The following is a 21,157-nucleotide window of genomic DNA, read 5'->3' on the forward strand; positions in this document are numbered from 1 at the left end:
GTCCCCTTGGTTTTCTGGGGTCTGGGTCTCCAGATGCCATTGTGATGACAGGCCTACTGAGGAAGCAGAGGCAGATGCACATTCAGAGAGGGGAGTAGGTCAGGAGGGTTCCAGATGCTGGTCACCAAAACACACACACACATACACACAGACAGTCTCTCTCTCTCTCTCTCTCTCTTTCTCTCTCTCTTGTTTGTTTCTTGTTACCCCAAGTTCATCAATATTTCTTTCACTGTTTGTGGTGGGGGTGGGCAGATCCGCTTCATCTTTGATTTTTTTAGCTGAAATTCATAGGCAGTTGTTTGGGGTTAGAAGACAGCTCTAAGGTATCTTTGTACTTTGAACAGTACTATTCAGACTGGCATTCTGTCATCATTCTGGCTGTCCTGCCAGGTGATTGATTGACAGTCTACTTTTATAAAAAGCAGAGTTGGAGAAGTAGTTTTCTCTCTCTCTCTCTCTCTCTCTCTCTCTCTCTCTCTCTCTCTCTCTCTCTCTCTCTGTGTGTGTGTGTGTGTGTGTGTGTGTGTGTGTGTGTGTGTGTGTATGTTTTAATGCATCTTGGATTTGAGAAATGTCTTTCTTATCGTCTACACTTTCTCTTGCCTCTTTGTGCTCTCTCTTCATTGGAAAGTGTTGTTATTATGGTGTTGTTAATTAGGGGAGAGGTGACTCCTCCCAGGTCAGTCCGTTCTTATTGCATGTGAGACAGTCATTGGGCCAGTCTTTGGGGGAGCTGAGATGGGGTGGTGGTTGAAGTGTATGTCTGTGTAATGTTACAGGTAAAAAGAAGTAGTAGTCACAGTTACCTATTCCCCATAAGAGCAAACACGAATAATTCAAAGTCATCACCCGGCACCCCTAGGTGAGCTTCTTCACAGGTGCATTGTGGTCACACATGCACACACCGGGTTTGCCTGCCACCTAATAGCATGCTGTGACTGTCTCACCAGTCTGCAGTCACCTACAGAAAACCATTTCTCTGTCTACACACTGAACACCAAATGTCTGATTTTTCACCAACCTTCCCATTGTCAGACACCTGCCAGGTGTCCTATGATATCATTTCTGAACTACTTGGTTTATATAGTGCAGATTCCATGCATTAAGGTCTCAGCCTGAATAGCCCCACATTTCATTCACCAGTGGTAGATTTCCACATCACCTACCCTTCTGTCGAGCTGGGCTGCAGATCCCCACCCTCCTTGGTTTTAAGCAGTTTGCTTTTTCCAGTGTCTTAGGATAGACACAAGAGCAGGTCTGAAAATTCCCAGCACTAGAGTTGCCCTTGCCACAAAGGCACTGTGAACCCCTGTTCTAGCACACAGATGCATCTACCAGTCTGAATATTCCCTGAATCTCCTTCTTATGGGTTCTTAATGAAGATTCTATTGTGTGGGCATGATTGAGTAAATCTTTAGCCATTAGTACTTGACTCAGTCCCTGGTCCCCGATCTCTTCCCAGAGGAAGATTGTACCTAGTCATTCTCCTTTTCTAAATAAGCCAGTCTTAAAAACATACAGCAACAAAACAAAACAAAACAGCATAAAACATTAGATTCTTACCAATTTTCTTTATTTCTATTCATTTCTTTGGTGAATCATCAGTGTACAAAGTACAATGATTTAGTCAGTTATCCTAACTACATAAGGCTAGCTGTGTTTAAGAGACAGAGAACTTAAAATGTACTTAATAATGTTTGAGAGCTACATAAAATGATGCTGGGTGAGAAGTCTAGAATGTGAGCCATGCCTCAGCCCTGCTCTTAAGCAGACTGCACCCTGATAGGGCAGAGTGTGATGAGTGTGGTGAGTGGTGCACTCAAGTTGTGTCTACTCAGCACCATCCAGCAAATCTTTATTACATGCTGTGGGCCAGGCACCAGGAATGTAGTGGTGAAAAGGCAAGCACGCAGGAATCTACTTACAAAAGCAGCTCCCTCATCTGTAAAAGTGCTGTAGGTATTTAAGACACGGGGATTTGTTACAGAAGCTCGAGATAGCCTCATGGCTCTCCAGGATAGTCTGTGTCCGAGAACCTCTGCTTGTGATTCTGTTTGGCAGAAGTATCAACAGCATTTCCATTCCCTCTTGGTGTCTAAAATGCAATGAACTTCAAGGTTACGTATTGAATTTGCTTCGGACTCAATGTGACTTAGCCCTCCAAGATCAATAAAATTCCACATTCTTTGCAAAAGCAGCAGAGCACACAAATTGGCCTGATGGTGAATTTTCAATAATCAATGCCTTATTTTTAACAATTTGTAAGCTTAATTTAATGCCAGTTTTGAAAACAGATTAAGTCCACCTAATCCATTATGAAAGAAAAGGGAATGGTAACATTTAAGTTTCAAACAAACAAAGGTAGAATTGAGCTACAGAGATGCCTTGGTGGTCAATAGCTCATGCTGGTCTTGCCCAGGACCCAGGTTCACTTCCCAACACCCACTTTCAAAAGCTCACAACCCCTGTAACTCCAGTTTGGGGGACCTTTGCCCTCTTCTGGTTCCCAGACGTCAGATACACATTGAAATGACTAAATAAGGCCATCCTGGTCTGACTCCATTTTGTGTTTGCTTAGACAGTTCTTAGCCCACTACCTCATGCCCCCCACCATTCTTCCTTCTGCCTTGGCAACACATTTGAAATTGCTATGACCTTGATGGTCCAGGTATATTAGCCAAAATAATTGGCAAGGTATGTCTAAAGTAAATACTATCCGGGCTATCCGGGTTGGGGATTTAGCTCAGTGGTAGAGCACTTGCCTAGCAAGCACAAGGCCCTGGGTTAGAGAGAGAGAGAAAGACAGACAGACAGACAGACAGACAGACAGACAAACTACTATCGTCTGCCAGGAATGAACATTTCAAGGTTACTCTGACCCTGTTGAATTCTGATGTACCTTTGTGGTTTTTGCCTGTAAAATGCTGTATCCCTGAGCATGAGCATGAGCACCAAGATACTTTTCAGAGGCTCAAGCCCACCTTGGTCTGTCCATCAATGAAAAAGACTTAAACTTTCAATTTTGGATTATTCATCATGTTTATCAATAATTGTCTCATGTGAATCATTACCATATGGTGTCCATACCTACATGCAAGCACACATATACATAAAACAAAAATAAATCCTTTTTCAAATGTGAAATATATATTTATCTGAATGTGCTAATTTTTTTCTGGAGACTTTCTTGTATTGTCCTAATAATCTTTATAGTTAATTTTAATGTTTTTCCTCATATATATGTTTTCCACATATATTTTGTCAAAAACATATATATGTTTAATATTTTTGTAAGTGCAGTTTTGAGTACTGTGATTTATGCTCATTATATTTTTATAATAAATAGTTATTTAAAAATTACATCTACTAGTCCCATCACAAAGCTATTATAATTTGCTTTAGAGCTGTATGAACTAGATGAAAAGAAATTAAGTGAGTTGCATAACAGAGCTTTTCTTGTAACCCACACCAAACTGTAGCCATGATCTCATAGACCATGTTTCTGTGGATCAGTCTGGACCGAGTTCTGGCACTCCTAGCTGAGGAGAGCTGGAGGGTGCAGGGTGGCTGCCCTAACTGTCTGCCAGCTTTTCAGCCGAAGTCTGTTCAGGCAGCCTCGCTGGCCTCTGTTTCTAGCCTCTTACCTTAGGCAGTCTTGCTTGACTATTTCTCTGATAAGCCATTTATTGATTGTTTGATTAGCCTTGTTACCCTTATTATCATACTGTTCTATGGGGAAAAGCTAATTATATTCTTCATTTTACTTACAACATCTTTTCCTAGAAAGATTGTGACAAATAAATAAGTTTGTGAGGTGTCTAGTCTTTGAGATGGTTTCTAATTTGTCAAGTCTTAAAAGGCTGAATAGTTAATGATTGCATCATGTAATTAGTTTAATAATCAATCATATTCTTTTTTAAAATCACAGGCAGTTGCTGGGTATTTTGATATATATTTTGAGAAGAATTGCCACAACAGGGTAAGTATCATCATGAGTTATTCATAAGGATTAATTGTGCGGAGTACTCTGTTTGATTTGTGCCCCAAGGTGTTTGATCAGAAGCATTTTGCTGTAGTAAGCAGTCACAGCTTGTATTTGATGTAGTAGATTAATGTACCATGATATTAAAAATCGTGTACTTCATCAGATACTTCTGAACTTTACCAATGCAGGTCGTGTTCTCTACGGGCCCTCAGAGCACCAAAACACACTGGAAACAGACAGTGTTTCTGCTGGAAAAACCATTTTCGGTTAAAGCAGGTGAGTAACATTGCCTTCATTCTGGGGGAATGGTGGTCACTCAGAAGAACATAACAGATGCTGAGGTGGGAGGTCTTAGAGATGCCTACCTGTGTGTTTAAAGGATTTTAGTATTTGATTCCAAACGTATTTTAAGGAGTGAAGAGATGGCTCAGTTGTGAATGGCATTTGCTGCTCTTCCAGTGGACCCAGCTTCGTATTCTAGCACCCATATCTGGTGACACACAACCACCTATAACTCCAACACCAGGGGATCCAGTGTTCTCTTCCGGCCTCAGCAGATACCCATACATACATAGTATACCAACACACACACATACACACACTAAATAAATAAGTTTTTTTAAAAAATCTATATTTTAAGACAAGTTTCCAATTTTAAGTCTCAGGTTTGTTGCTTGCTTGTTTGTTTTTTGTTTTTGTTTTGTTTTGTTTTGCTCTGTTTTTAGGAGCTAGGGATTAAACCTGTAGTTTCACACATGCTAGCCAAGCATTCAACCATTAAGTAACATGGTCAAACCTTAAGTCTAATTTTTACCTTCTAAAATAAAGAATATTATGTACCTCAAAACTAACAGATAATTCAGGAAAAAAATTTAAAATTTATTGTATGCATGTGATAGTTTGTTTGCATGTATATATGTGTACTGCATATATGCATGTGCCTGTGGAGATAAGAAGAGGCCTCTGGAGCCCCTGGAACTGGAGTTGCAGATGGTTGTGAGCCACCATATGGTACTGGGACCCAGGTCCTCTGCAAAAACAACAAATGCTCTTAACTGCTGAGCCATCTCTCTAGCCTCTAGAAAGTGTTCCTTTAAGCAGTAACTAGTAAGTGATAGCATGCATATATGACTAAAAGAAAATGTTTTATTTCCTAAGTGGTTAAGCCACTATCAGCAATAGAATGTGTAAGACTCAGTGGTTACTGGACTGCGGCAGCTTTGTATAAAGAATTTCAGTAGAGGAAGGAAGGGTCTATGCTGAAGCTGGTTGCTTCAACTTTCTCTATATGTGTATGCAAATAGTTACACTCATAAGACTGCATGTAAGTGGGGTATTGGAAGAGTCTTTCACTGCCTCAGCTTCTCTCATTTTGTTTGTGAATGATATTTACATAAACAGCATTATTTATCTGACATACGTTTGTTTGTTTATTTTGTTTTTTGGAAACAGGGTTTTTCAGTGTAGTTTTGTTGCCTTAACTGGAGACTAGGCTGGCCTTGAACTCACAGAGATCCGCCTGCCTCTGCCTCCGAGTGCTGGGATTAAAGGCATGCACAGCTGCTCCCACTGCCACTGCCACAGCCACCGCCGCCACCACCCCACCACCACCTGGCTTTGTTACTGTTTTTGAGGCAAGGTCTCATTCTGGAGCCCGGGCTGGCCTCAAGCTCAGAGCAATCCTTCTGTCTCAGCTCCCTCTTTACCATCATCAACAGCATGACGGCCTCTCTACCTCTTCCATGTAGCTGCCACATTTACTTACTCATCTTTTCTCTGCCATCATTCAACTTATTTTCACTTTTCTCATTTCTACAAAGCACTGTAAAGATTTCTGTGACCATATGTTGAGAGACTGTTGAAAACACACCCAGGGAAGGTGTGGGGAGGGGACGTTGAGACTTGGTAGTGTCCAGCAGCAGGAGCATAAGTTCTGTTGTCATATATGGGAATGGCTCCAGACAGATGTTCAGACTTAGCAGGCTGCAAAGGGGTTCAATGTCAGAGATACTTACTGCTACGTTTAAAATTGAAGAATCTGTGTTCCAGTGTTAGGATTTGATGAAGCCGAGCAGGGACTGCATATCCCCATTATGCTAAGCTCTGTATCCTATTTCCTGACACTCTGAGATGGCTGTGATTTTATTGTTGCTGCATAAATAGAATGTAGGTGCAGATGAGGCATTAAAGGACAGCTGTATGTCCTGGCACCTCTCACTCCAGGTTTCAGTGCTGTCTGTGGGAATGAGACCTTGACATTCTGTGAAGCCTAGCCCAGCTGACCCAAGACTAACACAGATGAGGACTTTGGATGCAACTTTGCTTTCATTTTTGCAGCTCATGTTAGCCTTGCATGAAAACTTGAAGTCTTTCTTGTGGCGAGCTTTGTCATTTTAACTCTAGGATGTTAAAAGCAGGCCCACCCACCTTTTGTGTTTTAGACTTGAGGGAGATGGAAGATAGCCTTTAAGCTTGCAAATAAGTACTTGATAACTGGTCAGAATTTGAAATTGTATCTACTCTTCTAGTTACCCTCAAGATGACTGGTGCATGCTTCACCTCCGGGCTTTTCCTAGTGTTATGAAGCACATGTGTGATGCTAAGGCTGCCCTCTAGCCTCACCAACTTAACACCTTTTAATGAACAGAGGCTAGAAGTTTGTTGTAGGGCAAAAATCTAAAGAGGACAAGCAGATGAGACAAAAACTCTAATGCTGCATAGAAGGCTGATGAGAGAGCACATTGGATAGGTGCACAAGGGCAGACAGTCAAACCCAAACACTGCAGTTCACCGTGACTCTCGTGGTTCGCAGAGGTTGCCCGAATGCTGCTTTTACCAACTGTATTCCTTCAGTAGGGACTCAAGAAAGGCCATCCCTTTGTGGTGGGAATGTGTCATCCCCGTTACCTGCATGCACCCAGCAAAGCTTTGAAATGAGCCTCAGGGAACTAAAGTGCAAGAAGCACCTTGACCATAAGGGAAATGATGAAACCCGCCACTCCCCGTGAAGTCCTTCACAGCGGCATTTGGTCAGACACCAAATGCAAGAAAATATGAGCTCATAAAGACCCAGCAATGACAGGATTAGCAGAGAAGCACATTGAAATAAGTATATTTTCTACATGAAATGAGTGCGCAAGAAGACATTACACCCTAATGTCACTCTCTAGGTGGACAGAGGTATCTTAGTGGAAGACTGCGAGATTAGTATCAGGTCATTAAACTTGACAGTCCATGAAAGTGCTTTGAAAATGAGCTGGGTACTGGCAAATGCCTAAGATAGAGGTGTGAGTGATTAGAGTCATCCCCTGCTTCATAGTCAGTTCAAAGCTAGCCTGAGCTATGTGAGACCCTGCCTTGAAAAAAGCATTTCTCGGCTGGGCGGTGGTGGCACACGCCTATAATCCCAGCACTTGGGAGGCAGAGTCAGGTGGATCTCTGTGAGTTCGAGGCTAGCCTGGGCTACCAAGTGAGTTCCAGGAAAAAGGCGCAAAGCTACACAGAGAAACCTTGTCTCGGAAAAAATAAATAAATAAATAAATAAATAAATAAATAAATAAAGAGAGAGAGAGAGAGAGAGAGAAAGAAAGAAAGAAAGAAAGAAAAAAGCATTTCTCAGGTAGATAAATAGATGGATAATAGAGTGAAAGATAGATGCTTGAGTGATAAAGAGAATAGATTGGAGATGATTGGTAGATGTCAAAATGAGGGGGAGATTTAACTACAAGTACTGAGTTTCTCACTATGTAGGGAAATTTTAAATGTCCTGTCCTCAGTATAGTCGCAGAAGTCCCTAAGAAAAGCAGGAAGAAGAGACATAGGGCAAAAAGTAGTTATGACATAATAGTCAAATTTTCTACACTTGGTAATAACTGAAACCCACAAATTGAAAGTCTAGTAAGATAAACTCACACATAAAACAAATAGTATAAATTGCTGATCAACAGATTTAACAAAATACCTTTGTAAGGCAGACCTGAAGGAAATACTACATAGAGAGAATGAAGAGAGAAGAGACTCAGACCCACATCAGAGAGCTGACAAGATGGCTCAGTGGGTCCAGATGCTTGCTGTCAAGCTTGACAATCTCAGTTCAGTCCTTGAGACCCACATGGTGGAAGGAGAGAATCAACTCACAGGTATGGATCTCCGCATGTGTACACACACACACACACACACACACACACTCACAGAGTGATGAACGTGTGTGCATATACACACATTAAATAAACCAATAGTTTTAAAAGGAAGTGTTTAAGACCTGTCCATTAGAACTACAGAACATTACTGAGAGAACTTAAATCCTAGTCAATGTAGAAGTGCGCTGTGTGTTGGTCCACTCTCTGCACCATATACATAGACAAACACAAACACTCAATGGATTGTAGCTGCCGTCTGGTTTGTCAACAAAAACTTGTATTACATTTTATTTATTTGTATATATAGGTGCACATGTGGCAGTCAGAGGATAGCTTAGGGAGCTGGTTCCCCCTGTCCACAATGTGGATCCCAGGGATTGAATTCAGGTCCTCACTCAGGCTTGGTGGCAATGCGTTTACCTGCTGAACCAACACCAGAACTAGACATGTAAATTTAAAGGCTTTAACTATAAAGCACATGGTCAATAGGTCATCTTTTGAGACTTTTGGAGTGGCAAAATGAAAGGGAATGTTGGCAAGACTCTGAACTGTATATGCCATCAAAATTTTAAACTCCCTGGTTGGACAGTTTCTTCCAGATAAAATTCAGACTTTCCCAAAGCTGTTTATAAAGAATTCTTGTCTTTTATCCTTCCCAGCTGCACTCTTTCAGGGCTCCCAAACTAACTCATGCTCCAGCTACATTTTCTGGTTGGGGGTTTTGTGCTTGGGAATCAAACCCAGGGCTTCACAGATGCCTTGGTGAGCACTCTACCACTGAGCTGCATCTCTGCAACTCATAGATTGGTCATTTCTTATTAGCTCATTGTCCTGTTTTCTTAAGAACTTCCACGGATTTAGTCAAGATAGTCTTCTGCATAGCAGCTGCTGTGGCTTTCCTGTGTGAGGTCCACTTGAGCTCTGCTCACTTTTGGGAGTCGTACTGGTTGTCCTCAATCAATGGCTCCCTTACTCTCCTCTCCAGGTCAGCTTGTACATACATCTGCTGCTGCAGCCTCTTGGGCTGTGCTGAGTTCTATTGGCATGAGTCCTTAGCCTTTCGATTTTATCTGTTAGTGTTAGGCATATCAATATTGCTGTGCTGAGGGACTACAGTAAGAGAATAATCGCTCGCTTAAGTCCAGTTCTTCTGACACTTAGGGTGGTACAATGCCAGGGCACTTAACTCACTGCTATGTGGCCATCTTGCCAGCTCCATTGTGCTTGGGGTCCTTACTGTGTTGCTGGACTTGAGCAGGTTGTTTGGATTTTGTCTTGCATGGCTGAAAAGAATTTTCTGTGTGTGGTTTTATGCATGGCAGGTTTTTAGGTAGAGTTCGAGCTAAGAGTCTTCTATTCTGGAAATTTTAAAACAGGAATTTTGGTATCCATGATGTAACGTGCAAGCTATTTGTTTGAAGCAGGGTCTCAAGTAGCCCAATCTGTCCTTGAACTCACTGTGTACTTGAGGATAACTGAACTTCCAATCCTTTTGCCTCTTCTTGAATGCTGGCATTATAGGTGTGTACCACCATACACTCATGTAATACATTGTAAGTGTAGCCATGCAGTTATTCTTCCTAGATGGTTTATGTATGCATATGTCTGTTTCTGTGCTTATATCTTCAACAATGGCCAGTGTTATTTGATAAACTAGATTCACTCCCTGTGAGGTAGACTGAATACCTAGAAAGCAGGAAGATGGCTAGACCACATAGTTTACACTAGGGAGGCAGAGGCAGGTAGATCTCTTGAGTTCAAAGCTAGCCTGGTCTACATACAGAGTTCCAGGCCAGTCAGGGATATACAGTGAGACTCTGTCTCCAATTTTATTTTATTTTTTAATTTTTTTGTTTTTTGTTTTGTTTTGTTTTGTTTTTGTTTTTGAGACAGGGTTTCTCTGTGTAGCTTTGTGCCTTTCCTGGAACTCACTTGGTAGCCCAGGCTGGCCTGGAACTCACAGATATCCGCCTGCCTTTGCCTCCCGAGTGCTGGGATTAAAGGCGTGCACCATCACCGCCCTGTCTCCAATTTTAAAAGAAATAAAAAGAAAAGGAGGGCTGGAGAGATGGCTCAGAGGTTAAGAGCACCGACTACTCTTCCAGAGGTCCTGAGTTCAATTCCCAGCAACCACATAGTGGCTCACAACCATCTGTAATGAGATCTGACGCCCTCTTCTGTATACATAGTGAATAAATAAATCTTTAAAAAAAAGGAAAGTCAAGGGCTACTTCCGCCCCGATTGTTTATAACAGGGGAAAAAAAAAAAAAAAAAGAAAAGGAAAATAACAAGGGAAAAAAATGTGAATAAAGAATTTTTCCAGCCAGGCGGTGGTGGCGCACACCTTTAATCCCAGCACTCAGGAGGCAGAGGCAGGTGGATCTCTGTGAGTTTGAGGCCAGCCTGGTCTACAGAGCTAGTCCAGGACAGGCTCCAAAGCTACAGAGAAACCCTGTCTCGAGAAAAAAAAAAAAAAAAGAATTTCTCCAATTCTTAACAGTTCTTAACATGTCTGAAATAAGAATTCAGCCAGAACCCATTTGGATCGGAGCAAAACTCGCTAGGTTTTTGTTTGTTTTATTTACAGACTAGTTCTAAAAATAATTGTAAAGAAATGGCCCACTTCAGAATTTGGGGGTGCTCCAGCTTGATGGAGGCCTGCCTCCAAGGTTTAGTTGCAGAAGACTTCCTATTAATGTGGTGTTTCTTTGCATCTGAAAATAATGCGTGCTTTTTACATGCCTTGCACAAAAATTTTGTATTAAAAAAAATCCTGATCTGTTTCATATTTATATTTGAAAATATGATTGTGATCAGGCTGTGTCTTTACACACACAGTGCACTTGCTTGATACTCACACATACAGTGAGCTTGCTCAGGTTGTTTACACAAGCTTGCTCAAGCTTTTTCTCTATGTGCAGCAAGAGCTCGCCGTATGCACTCCTAGCAGCATCGGTTATTTATATCTGCCTGACACTGACTAATTACTCTTATCTAGCCTGCAGTGACAGCCACTGCCTTGGCACTTTAGTTCTCTATGGACAGTTGAAGGGGGCTCAGCAGTATGAATGATGTGTTTACCACTGTGACCCTTCACACCATTTAATTAACTTCAGTAAGTGTGTATTGCACCCTAATCTTTGAAATTATTGCTGTGGAAGAGAGGTCTTTTGTTTTATCTTCAAACATGGGAACAGCAGCAATGTCTGCTTCATATTTAAGGCAGTGTATGTTTAATGTTCCTACCAGTGCTGTGACTTCTTGCCACTTTTTGTTTCAAATAAAGTCGGTTATTTAGCAATTCTATATTGCATAATTTTATCTATACTTTCTTTGTTGTCTTTGTGTCTCTGAGACAGCCTCACTCTGTGATCCAGTATCTCCTGCCTCAGCCTCCTGAGTGCTGGGATTATGGCTGGGTCACTGCCCAGCTTTGTGTTTGTATATGGAATTTGCATTTGTCTGATTACTCATGACACCATCATTTTTCATCTGTTACTGGAATATGTGTGTCTTTTGTGGGGATTTTTGAGACAGTCTGTGTATCCTTGCCTGGCTTGACCAGGCTGCCTTTGAACTTGCTATCCTGCTCCTGCCTTTGCCTCTTAAATTCTGGGCAGTAGTCATGTGCTACCACATCCTGCCCTTTTGCCCAGTTTTCAGGTCTGTTATTTGTTGCCATTTAGTTGTGAGAATTAATTGTTTTTGTAAAATTAACAAGTTCTTTATCAGACAGGGGAATTGAGAATGTCTTCATCCCAATTCCTGCCATGTCTTTTCAAAGATAGAAAATCTTTATGAGTTTTACTATGTCAGTCACTGATAGCATGTGCCTTTGTGCTGATTCTAAAACTTCAGCTGATTCCAACAAGGATGTCGTGTTTCTTCTGGAACGTTCAGGCTTGCTCTCAACATTTAGGTCTATAATCTATTTCGTGTTCATTTTAAGAGTTAGTGATTCATCTTCTCAGTTGTTCCATCTTCATTTCTTGACAGAACTGTCCTTTTCCCATTTAATTACCTTGGCTCCTTTGTCAAAAATTAATGGGCCATATGCATATGGGCCTCTTTCTGAGCGCACACTTTGTTCTGTTGATCAATGTGTCTGTCCTTAAGCCAGGAGGACACCATCTTTATAACTGTTGAGTCCTCTTACTTGTTCAAACTATTTAGGCTCTTTCAGATTCCATTGACATAAACTTTAAAGGCATCTGAATTTCTGCCTTAAGCACTGGGGTGCTGATGAGGATGCACTGAGTCCACGGACAGTGGGGAGAATGGGGTCCACACAGGGCTAAGTCCACCCCCTGCATGTCTCCTCATTCATTTTGATCTGTAGCTTATTTCATGTTCAATGTTGATACCTAGCATGAGTTCCATTTCTCTATCTTATGTACCAAAACAAGTCCATTTAATTCATTAAGTGGCGTCTCCTTCCCAGTTTCACAATCAGTACACGGTAACTTCAGACCAAGTTTGTTGGTATAAAATAAAAGTTTAAAACTACAAAAGGATATGGCTTAGTTGGTAAAGTGCCTGCCCTTCAAGCATGGGGACTAGAGTTCAAATCCCCAGCACCCATATAAGGAGCCACATGTGCCCATAATCCCAGTGCTAAAGAAGCCAAGACAGCTTGATCCCTTGAAGCTCACTGGCTAGTCTAACCCAGTTGTGAGCTCTAGGTGTAGTGAGAGGCTCCCTCTCTCCAAGAAATAGTAAAGTTGGGCCAGGAGTGATGGCATATACTTTTAATCCTAACATTTGGAAGGGGGCCAGAAACAGGTGGATCTCTATGACTTCAAGGTCACTCAAGGCTACATAGTATAAAACCCTGTCTCAGAAAACAAAAAATAACATAAAGTGGACCCTGCTGAGGAGCTATTGGCAACTGATAGTTTCTGGGAGAGAAGCAGCCAGTTTTCTTTGTCGCCCCTGGTAGGTCACCCCTGTTCCATACAAGGCCACACAGACACCTAAGAGTATATGAGCAGCACATATTGGACTGATGGAGTTTAAAAAAAAAAGCTGTGCACTGTGGCACACGCCTTTAATCCCAGCACTTGGGAGGCAGAGTCAGGCGGATCATTGCGTTCAAGGCCAGCCTGGGCTACAGAGTGAGTTCCAGGAGAGGTCTTAAAAATAACAACAACTAAAAGGACACAAAGCTAGGTAGGAAGGGAAGGAGAATGGGTCTGGGAGGAGCTGGTGGGGTAAGGGTGAGTATGATCAAAACATACTGTATGCAACTCCTAAGAATTAATAACAAAATTAAATGAAAAAATTTTAAATGGAAGCAATTGAGAAAGACACCCAACCAAGGTTGACCTCTGGTCTCCATACACACAAGTACATTATGAAATATATATATTATGGATTTTCAAGGCAGGGTTTCTCTGTATTGCCCTGGCTATCCTGGAATTTGCTTTTTAAACCAGGTTGGCCTCAAACTCAGAGAGATCTGCCTGCCTCTGCCTTCTGAGTGCTGGATTAAGGGTGTGTGGCTGACTAAATATATATTTTTAAAGGGATTGGTAAGAACAATCAACAACATTACTATGTATTTTAAATTGCAGTTATCTTAAGATTTAGTGAAAATATTAATGTCATTGTTTGTTCTGTAAGTTAATGCCATAATCGATAAGTATATTCTAATTTATTAGAATTGCATAATTTAGACACTAATGCCATTACAGGAAGATGTGACTGGGTAGTGAAACTGAGGGTGTTTCATGTCCTTGTTAGCATATTTGGCTGTGACAACTGTTTTCAGATAGATGGGAGGCATAGCTATACAGCAGAAGGGCGCAGACTTGAGAATCAAATGACCTCTTTTATTAAATCCTGGTGCTTGGGGCAGGGTAGGCAGCTCAGTGGTAAGAACTGGCTTAGCATGTGCAAAGCTCAGGCTTAGTCTTAGCACCAGAAATACAAAACAACAACAACAACTTTTTTCCCACTTTGACCATTTGACTAGGAACTAGGAGTGGTGGCCATGCTACTGTTGGTGGCCATGCTGCTATTGGTGGGCTATTTCATTTTCTTATTGATACAGAGAAAAGGCTGGGTGTGTTATCTCACACCTGCAAGGCCAGCCTTGGCTGCATAGTGAGATCCCAGTCAGCCCTGGGCTATAGAGTGAGATCCTGTCTCAAATAATAATCACAACACAGAGGCTATCAGAGCCACAGGCACACATAACTTTTTTTTAGTTTTGTTTTTTGTTTTTTTTCAAAAACAGGGTTTCTCTGTGTAGCTTTGGTGCCTGTCCTGGATCTCACTCTGTAGACCAGGCTGGCCTCAAACTCACAGAGATCCGCCTAGCCTCCTGAGTGCTGGGATTAAAGGTGTCCGCCGCCACCGCCGCCGCCGCCGCTGCCACCACTTGGTTCAGGCAAACATAACTTACATACACATCAACGTATAAGTCACTTTTAGGTTTTGCTGAATGGATTGTGCCCTGGCCACACTGTTTTTTCTGTTGCTCTACCTGTCTTGCCTCCTTGCAAAGACAAATGAAGCATGTGAATAATGAAACCATCATATCCCAAGAATTGCTGTCTATTTTAGTCCATATTGGAGTGGGGCTTTTGTTTTTAAATGTATCATGTGTCATATGTTCAGCATTCAGACGGTTACACACACACACACACACACACACACACACACACACACACACACACGCCCTATCATCATTCGTCCCTACATTGTGTCCATTCACAGTGTGAAGCTGTGCCTAGGGCTGTGGTGTGGTCTTACTAGAGCAGGGGATGCTGAGGACACCACTGTCAGCCTTGTTTGTTGCTTTGACTGACTCTGCAGAGAGATGGAAAAGTTAAATGAAGGTTGCGTACTAGAAGGCACACGGCCATGCCTTTGAGTCTTCAGGAAAGCCTGGCTTTGCCCCAGAACAGGTTTCATTTGGGGAAGTTGTTTGTGTTCACTGTTGGACCTCTATTGGTTCTTCTGTTTACACTGGCCGCACCCAGAAGGCCAGCAGCCATGTCTTGTGCCTCTGTGATCACAGAAAAAGACAACCACTGGATGTTATGTTCACACCAGCCTGTTCTCTCTCTGTGCTTTGCTTCTTTGTAGGTGAAGCCTTGAAAGGAAAGATTGCAGTTCACAAGAATAAGAAGGATCCTCGTTCCCTCATTGTGACCCTGACCTTGAACAACTCAACTCAGACTTATGGTCTCCAGTGACCATCATGGTCTCCAGCTGCCCCAAAGCCTGAAGCACACATGACTCTCATCTTTAAAGTGGGCCTGGGTGGTCAGTGGGAGGGGCTGCAGCTCCTGGGTAGTAAGTGTAGATAGAATGGGGAGCTCGGTGGAGTATGGTGCCCTCCCGCCTCTGTGTGGGGATCCTAGTCACAGAAGCATGCTTGGAAGATTAGCTGAAGGAATTCCCTCTTCTGCTAAACTTGAGAGTCATTTAAATTGGCTTACTTTTGGAACAGTAATAGTCCTGGATTTATATATATATATGTTTCTTACTGTAAATTTTGTTTTAATTTAATAACGAGCAGCACAGAGCAGTGTTTTGTTATAGATTTCCTTTCTGGAGGAACAGTTTTTAGTTACACTCTTGTCTGCAATATCAGGGTATCTCAAGACTAGGGGGCCAGATCCTCTTTGCAGAGGCTGAGCCAGTCCTCTCCAGCCACCCACAGCTCTCAGCTGTCTCTCCTCAGCATTCTCTAGCCATAGATAGTACTGCCGGAGGATCTGACTTCAGGACTTAGCCTAGGTGCCATAGACTCCTCTTAAGGCTGAGGTAGATGTATGCCTCTCAAAAATGCTGCCTTTCAGACCAGGTTTGTGTGCCGAGGTCACACATGCATCTGCTATAATTATTAAATCATGTTATTCGGGTTAAAAGAACAAAAATATTCAATAAAATGTATAACTATTGGAAAATTGGAAGCATCTTCACACTGATTCCTGTTGTGAGGTCGTAAGCATTTAGCAAGTCAAGGAAGGAGTCAGTTTCAAGAAAATAGTGACTTCAGCAGGCCAGCCAGGCATGTTCTTTGTCTAAACTAGACATCAGCAGGGGCTCAGGCTAGCCCTGAAGTAGGTGGGTTCCCATGAAGCTGCAGATCTCAGTGTAGTTGTCTCTTTCCTTAGCCTGACTCCCCTTCATGAGATGCCGGTTACATTAGTACAGTTCGGGTGTTCAGGTCAGGACCTCAATAAGTGGAGATGACAGTATTGTCACCAGGACCACAATGAGTGACCAGCCTCGGCCGGCTGGCTCCTACCCGGCAGAAGAAAGGAACTGGACTGTCCACGGAGAGATTGCCCTCAGGTTGTTGTTGTTGTTGTCTTTTGTTTCACAGTGTTAGAATTTTTCCCCGGACCTCACCCCATAGTAGGGAAACACTAAGCAATGCCCCAGCCTTCTCTTTCTTCTTTTACTTTCCTTTGCTTGCAGTGAATAAATATTTTCTACCACTTAAAAAGGTATTTCTCGTTGGGCAGTGCTGACGCACGCCTTTAATCCCAGCACTCGGGAGGCAGAGGCAGGTGGATCTCTGAGTTCGAGGACAGCCTGGGCTAAAAAGTATTTCTCAAAAATTATCCCTCTTGCCAAGCATAGTGGTACACCTTTAATCCCAGCTCTCAGGAGGCAGAAGCAGGTGGCTCTTTATGAGTTTGATGTCAGCCTAGTTACATAGTGAAGATGACTTCAAGCAGGGGTTTTCTGGCAAAAACAGGGAGGGGGAGGTATTTAATTAGGGACAGAATAGGGGAGTTGGCTGTTTCCCTTAGACAAGCTTGTTTTGAAACTGGAGTCTGTTTTCTCTTTGCAACCACTGGGTATCTGGGGTTGGGCAGTCACTTTTCCAGTTTCTACATAGCTGGTTTCTGGGAGCTTTGAGCTCAGTTATGTCCTTGGCTTTTGGGGTGTGTTTGGGAGTGTTCCTTAGGGGAAGGTTGTCTGTTTTTTTTTGTTTGAATCTCATGTAGCCCAAGCTGACTTTCAACTTGCTTTGTAGCCAAGAATGATATTGGACTTTGATCCTCTTGCATTCACCTCCTAAGTAATCTGGTTTTTTGTTGTTGTTGCTTTCTTTTTTTTTTTCTTTCTTTTGAAGGGGGGAGGTTGAGACAGGGTTTCCCTGTGTAGCTTTCGCGCCATTCCTGGAGCTCACTCTGTAGCCCAGGCTGGCCTATAACTCACAGAGATCTGCTTGCCTCTGCCTCCCGAGTCCTGGAATTAAAGGCGTGCACCACTACCGCCCGGCCTGTTTCTTTTCTTAATTACCTTCTTGGAATTAACCGATGTGCCCCTCCTGTACCTGCCCCTTAGGGTGGAAGAGCCAGAATCTTATGTGAAGTTATGTATGTAAGATAAGTCTCAGGGCTCTGTACCCTCTTTCTGCCGGAAGTAGTGGCACACTACTGCTAAGGGCTTTTAGCCAGAGAAATAGCAAGGCATGTGAGCCATCCCACACTGTCATGAAGACCAGGGGTCATTTGTAAAGACTGAAACTGTAGCTTCCAGAGCCACAGATTTCATCTGGACCTGCTTTCTTCTCATAGGGAGGCCTATTTGTGATGAGAGGTAAGGTCAAGGATTGCCTGGTGCACACCAAGTGCCGCCATTTTGGTTCAGTGCTCTGAGGACTGCCACCTTCTTTATTTGAATTTCCTACAGTTGCTCTTGCACGCCCATGTCAGATGTGGCTCCCACAGCTAATGGTACTTCCCTGCTCCCAACTATAGTAGGCTCCCCAGCTCCTCTCATGCTCCATAGATTGTTGTGGGCTTTCCGCTTTTGTGAGAACAGGGTAACTCGACCATAGTGTTTAGAGACCATGTTTCCTCAGCTGAGACTGAGGTAAAATCTGGGTGAAGTAATTTGAGGTAAGGTTTATAACCTGTGCAGAAAAGCTACTTAGGAAAGGAATAAATGTATTTTTAGTGGCGGCCGTGAGAAAACAGCTCCCTCCTAGGACTCATGACTGGGCACGGCAGAGAAGGCAGGCACAGCAGGACAGAGGTTACAAGGACTTTCTTTTTGAAAATCAGAAACATGGAGCGAATGAAGCAATTGGAGGGCCATCTGTGCGGATGGAGGGTTGACTAGAAGGTAATTTTTACATTTGTCTAGTTAACCATGTCTACACAGTTACAGTTGCTGCTCAGTTTAAAGAAATTTAGGAAACTGCAGCTTTGTAGCTCATTATCCCTTCATTTAAAATGTTCCAGTAGACTGCGTAGGCAAGAGCCAAGCATAGTACTCACTGGTTATCCTCATACTTAGAAACGAAGGTAGGAGGATTGCCTGAGCTACATAACGGTACGATTTGATGTACTTCCCAAGGCTGGTGTTGGTCTCTGGTCCCAGCTAGTAGTGCTACTTTTCAAAGTTGTGGAAACTTGAGGTGACATAACCTGGAAGTAGATCTCTGAGGCCTGGTCCTTGCAGAGAGCTTATCCAGCCTCCTTCCTTGGGTCCAGGTCCTTGCATAGACTCCCTACAAGCACATGGGGCCAAGTGAGTACATGCAGATCCCTTGACACCGTAATCCAAAAAAACAATTTCCAGGCCAAGCGTGGTGGTGCATGCCTTTAATTTCAGAACTCAGGTGGGAGCAGAGGCAGGCAGATCTCTGTGAATTCCAAACCAGCTTGGTCTCCTTAGTAAGTTCCAGGCCAGCCAGGGCTGCCAAGAGACCCTGTCTCAAAAGAGAAAAACAGCAGCAGCAAAATGTAATCCCTCTGATTTTGATCAGAAGAATGAGAAAAGTTACTACACATAGTCAGACCATCTCAACAAACCAAACAGAAATGTGTCACCAGAAGTATTAAAAGTTGTGGTTATCACAGCGCTACTGTAAACTACGAAGTGACTCAGCAAATGAATGGCTTCCGAGTCTTAAGGAATTTTCAGGAGTCTGGCTGACCTCCAGATCTCTAAGAGGGGCTCGGTGAACATATGTCATGTCAGCAGTGTTGCCCATCCTGCTAGGCTGTTTCATGACACCTCAGACCCTGAGGCAGGATATTTAGTGCACCCTTGCCCACCTGTCAGCAGCCATTGTTGCCTTGAAGGCTCATCTAGTTTTTAAACTTGTCATGATTTCAAGTGTCTCCTTCCTAAAGTGAAACTTTCCAAGGAGAATCATAAATAAGCAGTTTCAAAATATCTTTACAACTCACTTGACCTTCCTAATACATTTTTCATATATTGTCTGAGCATCTTGGCTGATAGAAAGTAATTCATATTCCTCTAGGTCCAGATTGTAGCTAAATAATACATTAAAATGTCACTGAATTCATGTGATTATTGAGAGTTAACAGTGAAGAAAGAAAGAAGGCAACTAAGTCCCAGTATGTTCTCTGCATGGAATATGCAGTCAGTAAAAACCAGGTCTCCATGACAACGTGAACCTTGCCGTTGGGAATGTTGAACCAAAAGGTAACTTGGGATGAGCCCAGTTCATTTATCTCTTCATTCAAGAGTTGTATTTATTCATTGTATGTGTATGGGTAGTTTCCTGTGTGTATTTCTGTGTACCACGTGAATACATCCGTGTACCTATGGGGCTACGGGGAGGGCCTCAGGTCCCCTGAAATGGAGTTATAGGTGTTGTTGAGCCACCATGTTTTTGCTAGAATGGAACCTGAGTCCCCTGGAAAAGCAGTCAGTGTTCTTAACTGCTGGCCCATCTCGCCAGCCCCCAGCCCAAATTTTTAAAAGGCTACCCATGCCAGAACATTAAAAAAGAAAACAATTACTTGTTCAAGTGTTTACATCATGCGTGATTCTCCATAGCCTCACTTTCTGTGGAGTGATAGAAATTTGATCAATTTTTAAAATTCTCAAAACAAACTGGGTAGTTGTTGTGTGGACTTTTCCAGGGGCAAAAGAGAAACAGTCACTCCAGCTCAGGCTCCAACAGCAGACCAAAAAGCAAGTCCACCACTGAATCGAGCCTGGTGAAACAATGAGTTTCATGCGGGTTACCTGCAGGAGCATGGGCAACACCTCACAAAATCTCTTCCCTCAGCCACCAATAACCACCCGTATGGTGGAGAAGCCCAAGGATGGTCTGTTGATGGGTCTGGGCTGTGCACATGATCACTGAAGTTGAGAGAGTTCATGAGAATGGTAGCATTTGAAATCGTGTTGTATAGTGTTGAAAGTAGCAATGAATCCCGATACACCAGTCACCCATCAGCTGGAATGTGGAGGCCCAAGAACTCACCTAGAAAGATCACTGATTCTCACAATTTACTAAACACACTCCTGATGAGACCCCTAAACTTGCAGGCCATGCAGAAGAACAGAGCTATTGCTGACAGCGAGAGGATAATTGTCTTTATCCTGTTCACAGCTGCACTGATTGCACAAGGCAACCGTGCGGAAGTCACAGGCTCCCAAAGAAAGGCTGTTTACATTTTGTGATCTCTTTAATTACATATGAAGTATTGGCATCTTTTTTTTTTTTTTTTTTATCATTTTTCTGTGATGAGGTGGGGAGATGCATGCCACACACAGCACACATGGAGATCGGAGGACGATTACTACCTGGTCTCAATATATATTCTGAGCTGGACATGGTGGCACATGCCTATAATCTTAGGGCTTAGGATCCAGAGGTTGGTGCATCTCTGAGTTCAAGGCCAGCCTGCTACAGAGTTCCAGCCTAACCTGAGCTGCCTACTTGAGACCCTGTCTCAAAAACCAACACACACACATTCAGCATGGTACTGACACAGTGCCTTTGCCACATGCCACAATACAGTATTCATCTCCAGGGAAACCATCTGTGCCAGGGCATTGTGAACCTATCTGTCTTTGGAATGCATCATCATTTCTACCTGAGAGAATGACTTACAAGCTGGGACTAATAAAACAGAAGGAAGAGTTCCTTACTAACAAATAGTAAGACTCAAGAAGCTAAAATTAGAATTTTGGAAAATAAGTATCCCTCCTGAGAGCTCCAGGCTTCCTGGTGATTGTCTTGTTCAGGTAACCACAGCTGTAGTAAGTGCCACGGTGCAGTGGCTGTGG

General features: G+C 42.8%; 1 protein-coding gene across 2 annotated transcripts in view; it reads left to right on the plus strand.

Annotated features, from left to right (window-relative positions):
• Positions 1–16,050, plus strand: part of Prmt3 (protein arginine methyltransferase 3) — an 81,218-nt gene extending 65,168 nt beyond the window's left edge. For both annotated transcript variants that reach the window (XM_036203085.1, XM_036203093.1), the window contains 3 exons: positions 3,932–3,982; positions 4,177–4,264; positions 15,221–16,050. In XM_036203085.1, the coding sequence (XP_036058978.1) occupies positions 3,932–3,982; positions 4,177–4,264; positions 15,221–15,330 (249 nt within the window). In that variant the 3' untranslated portion in view covers positions 15,331–16,050. The remainder of the gene's footprint in view (positions 1–3,931; positions 3,983–4,176; positions 4,265–15,220) is intronic.
• The last annotated feature ends 5,107 nt before the right edge of the window (positions 16,051–21,157 follow it).

Source organism: Onychomys torridus, chromosome 1, assembly GCF_903995425.1.
Source record: "Onychomys torridus chromosome 1, mOncTor1.1, whole genome shotgun sequence".
Lineage (NCBI taxonomy): Eukaryota > Metazoa > Chordata > Mammalia > Rodentia > Cricetidae > Onychomys > Onychomys torridus.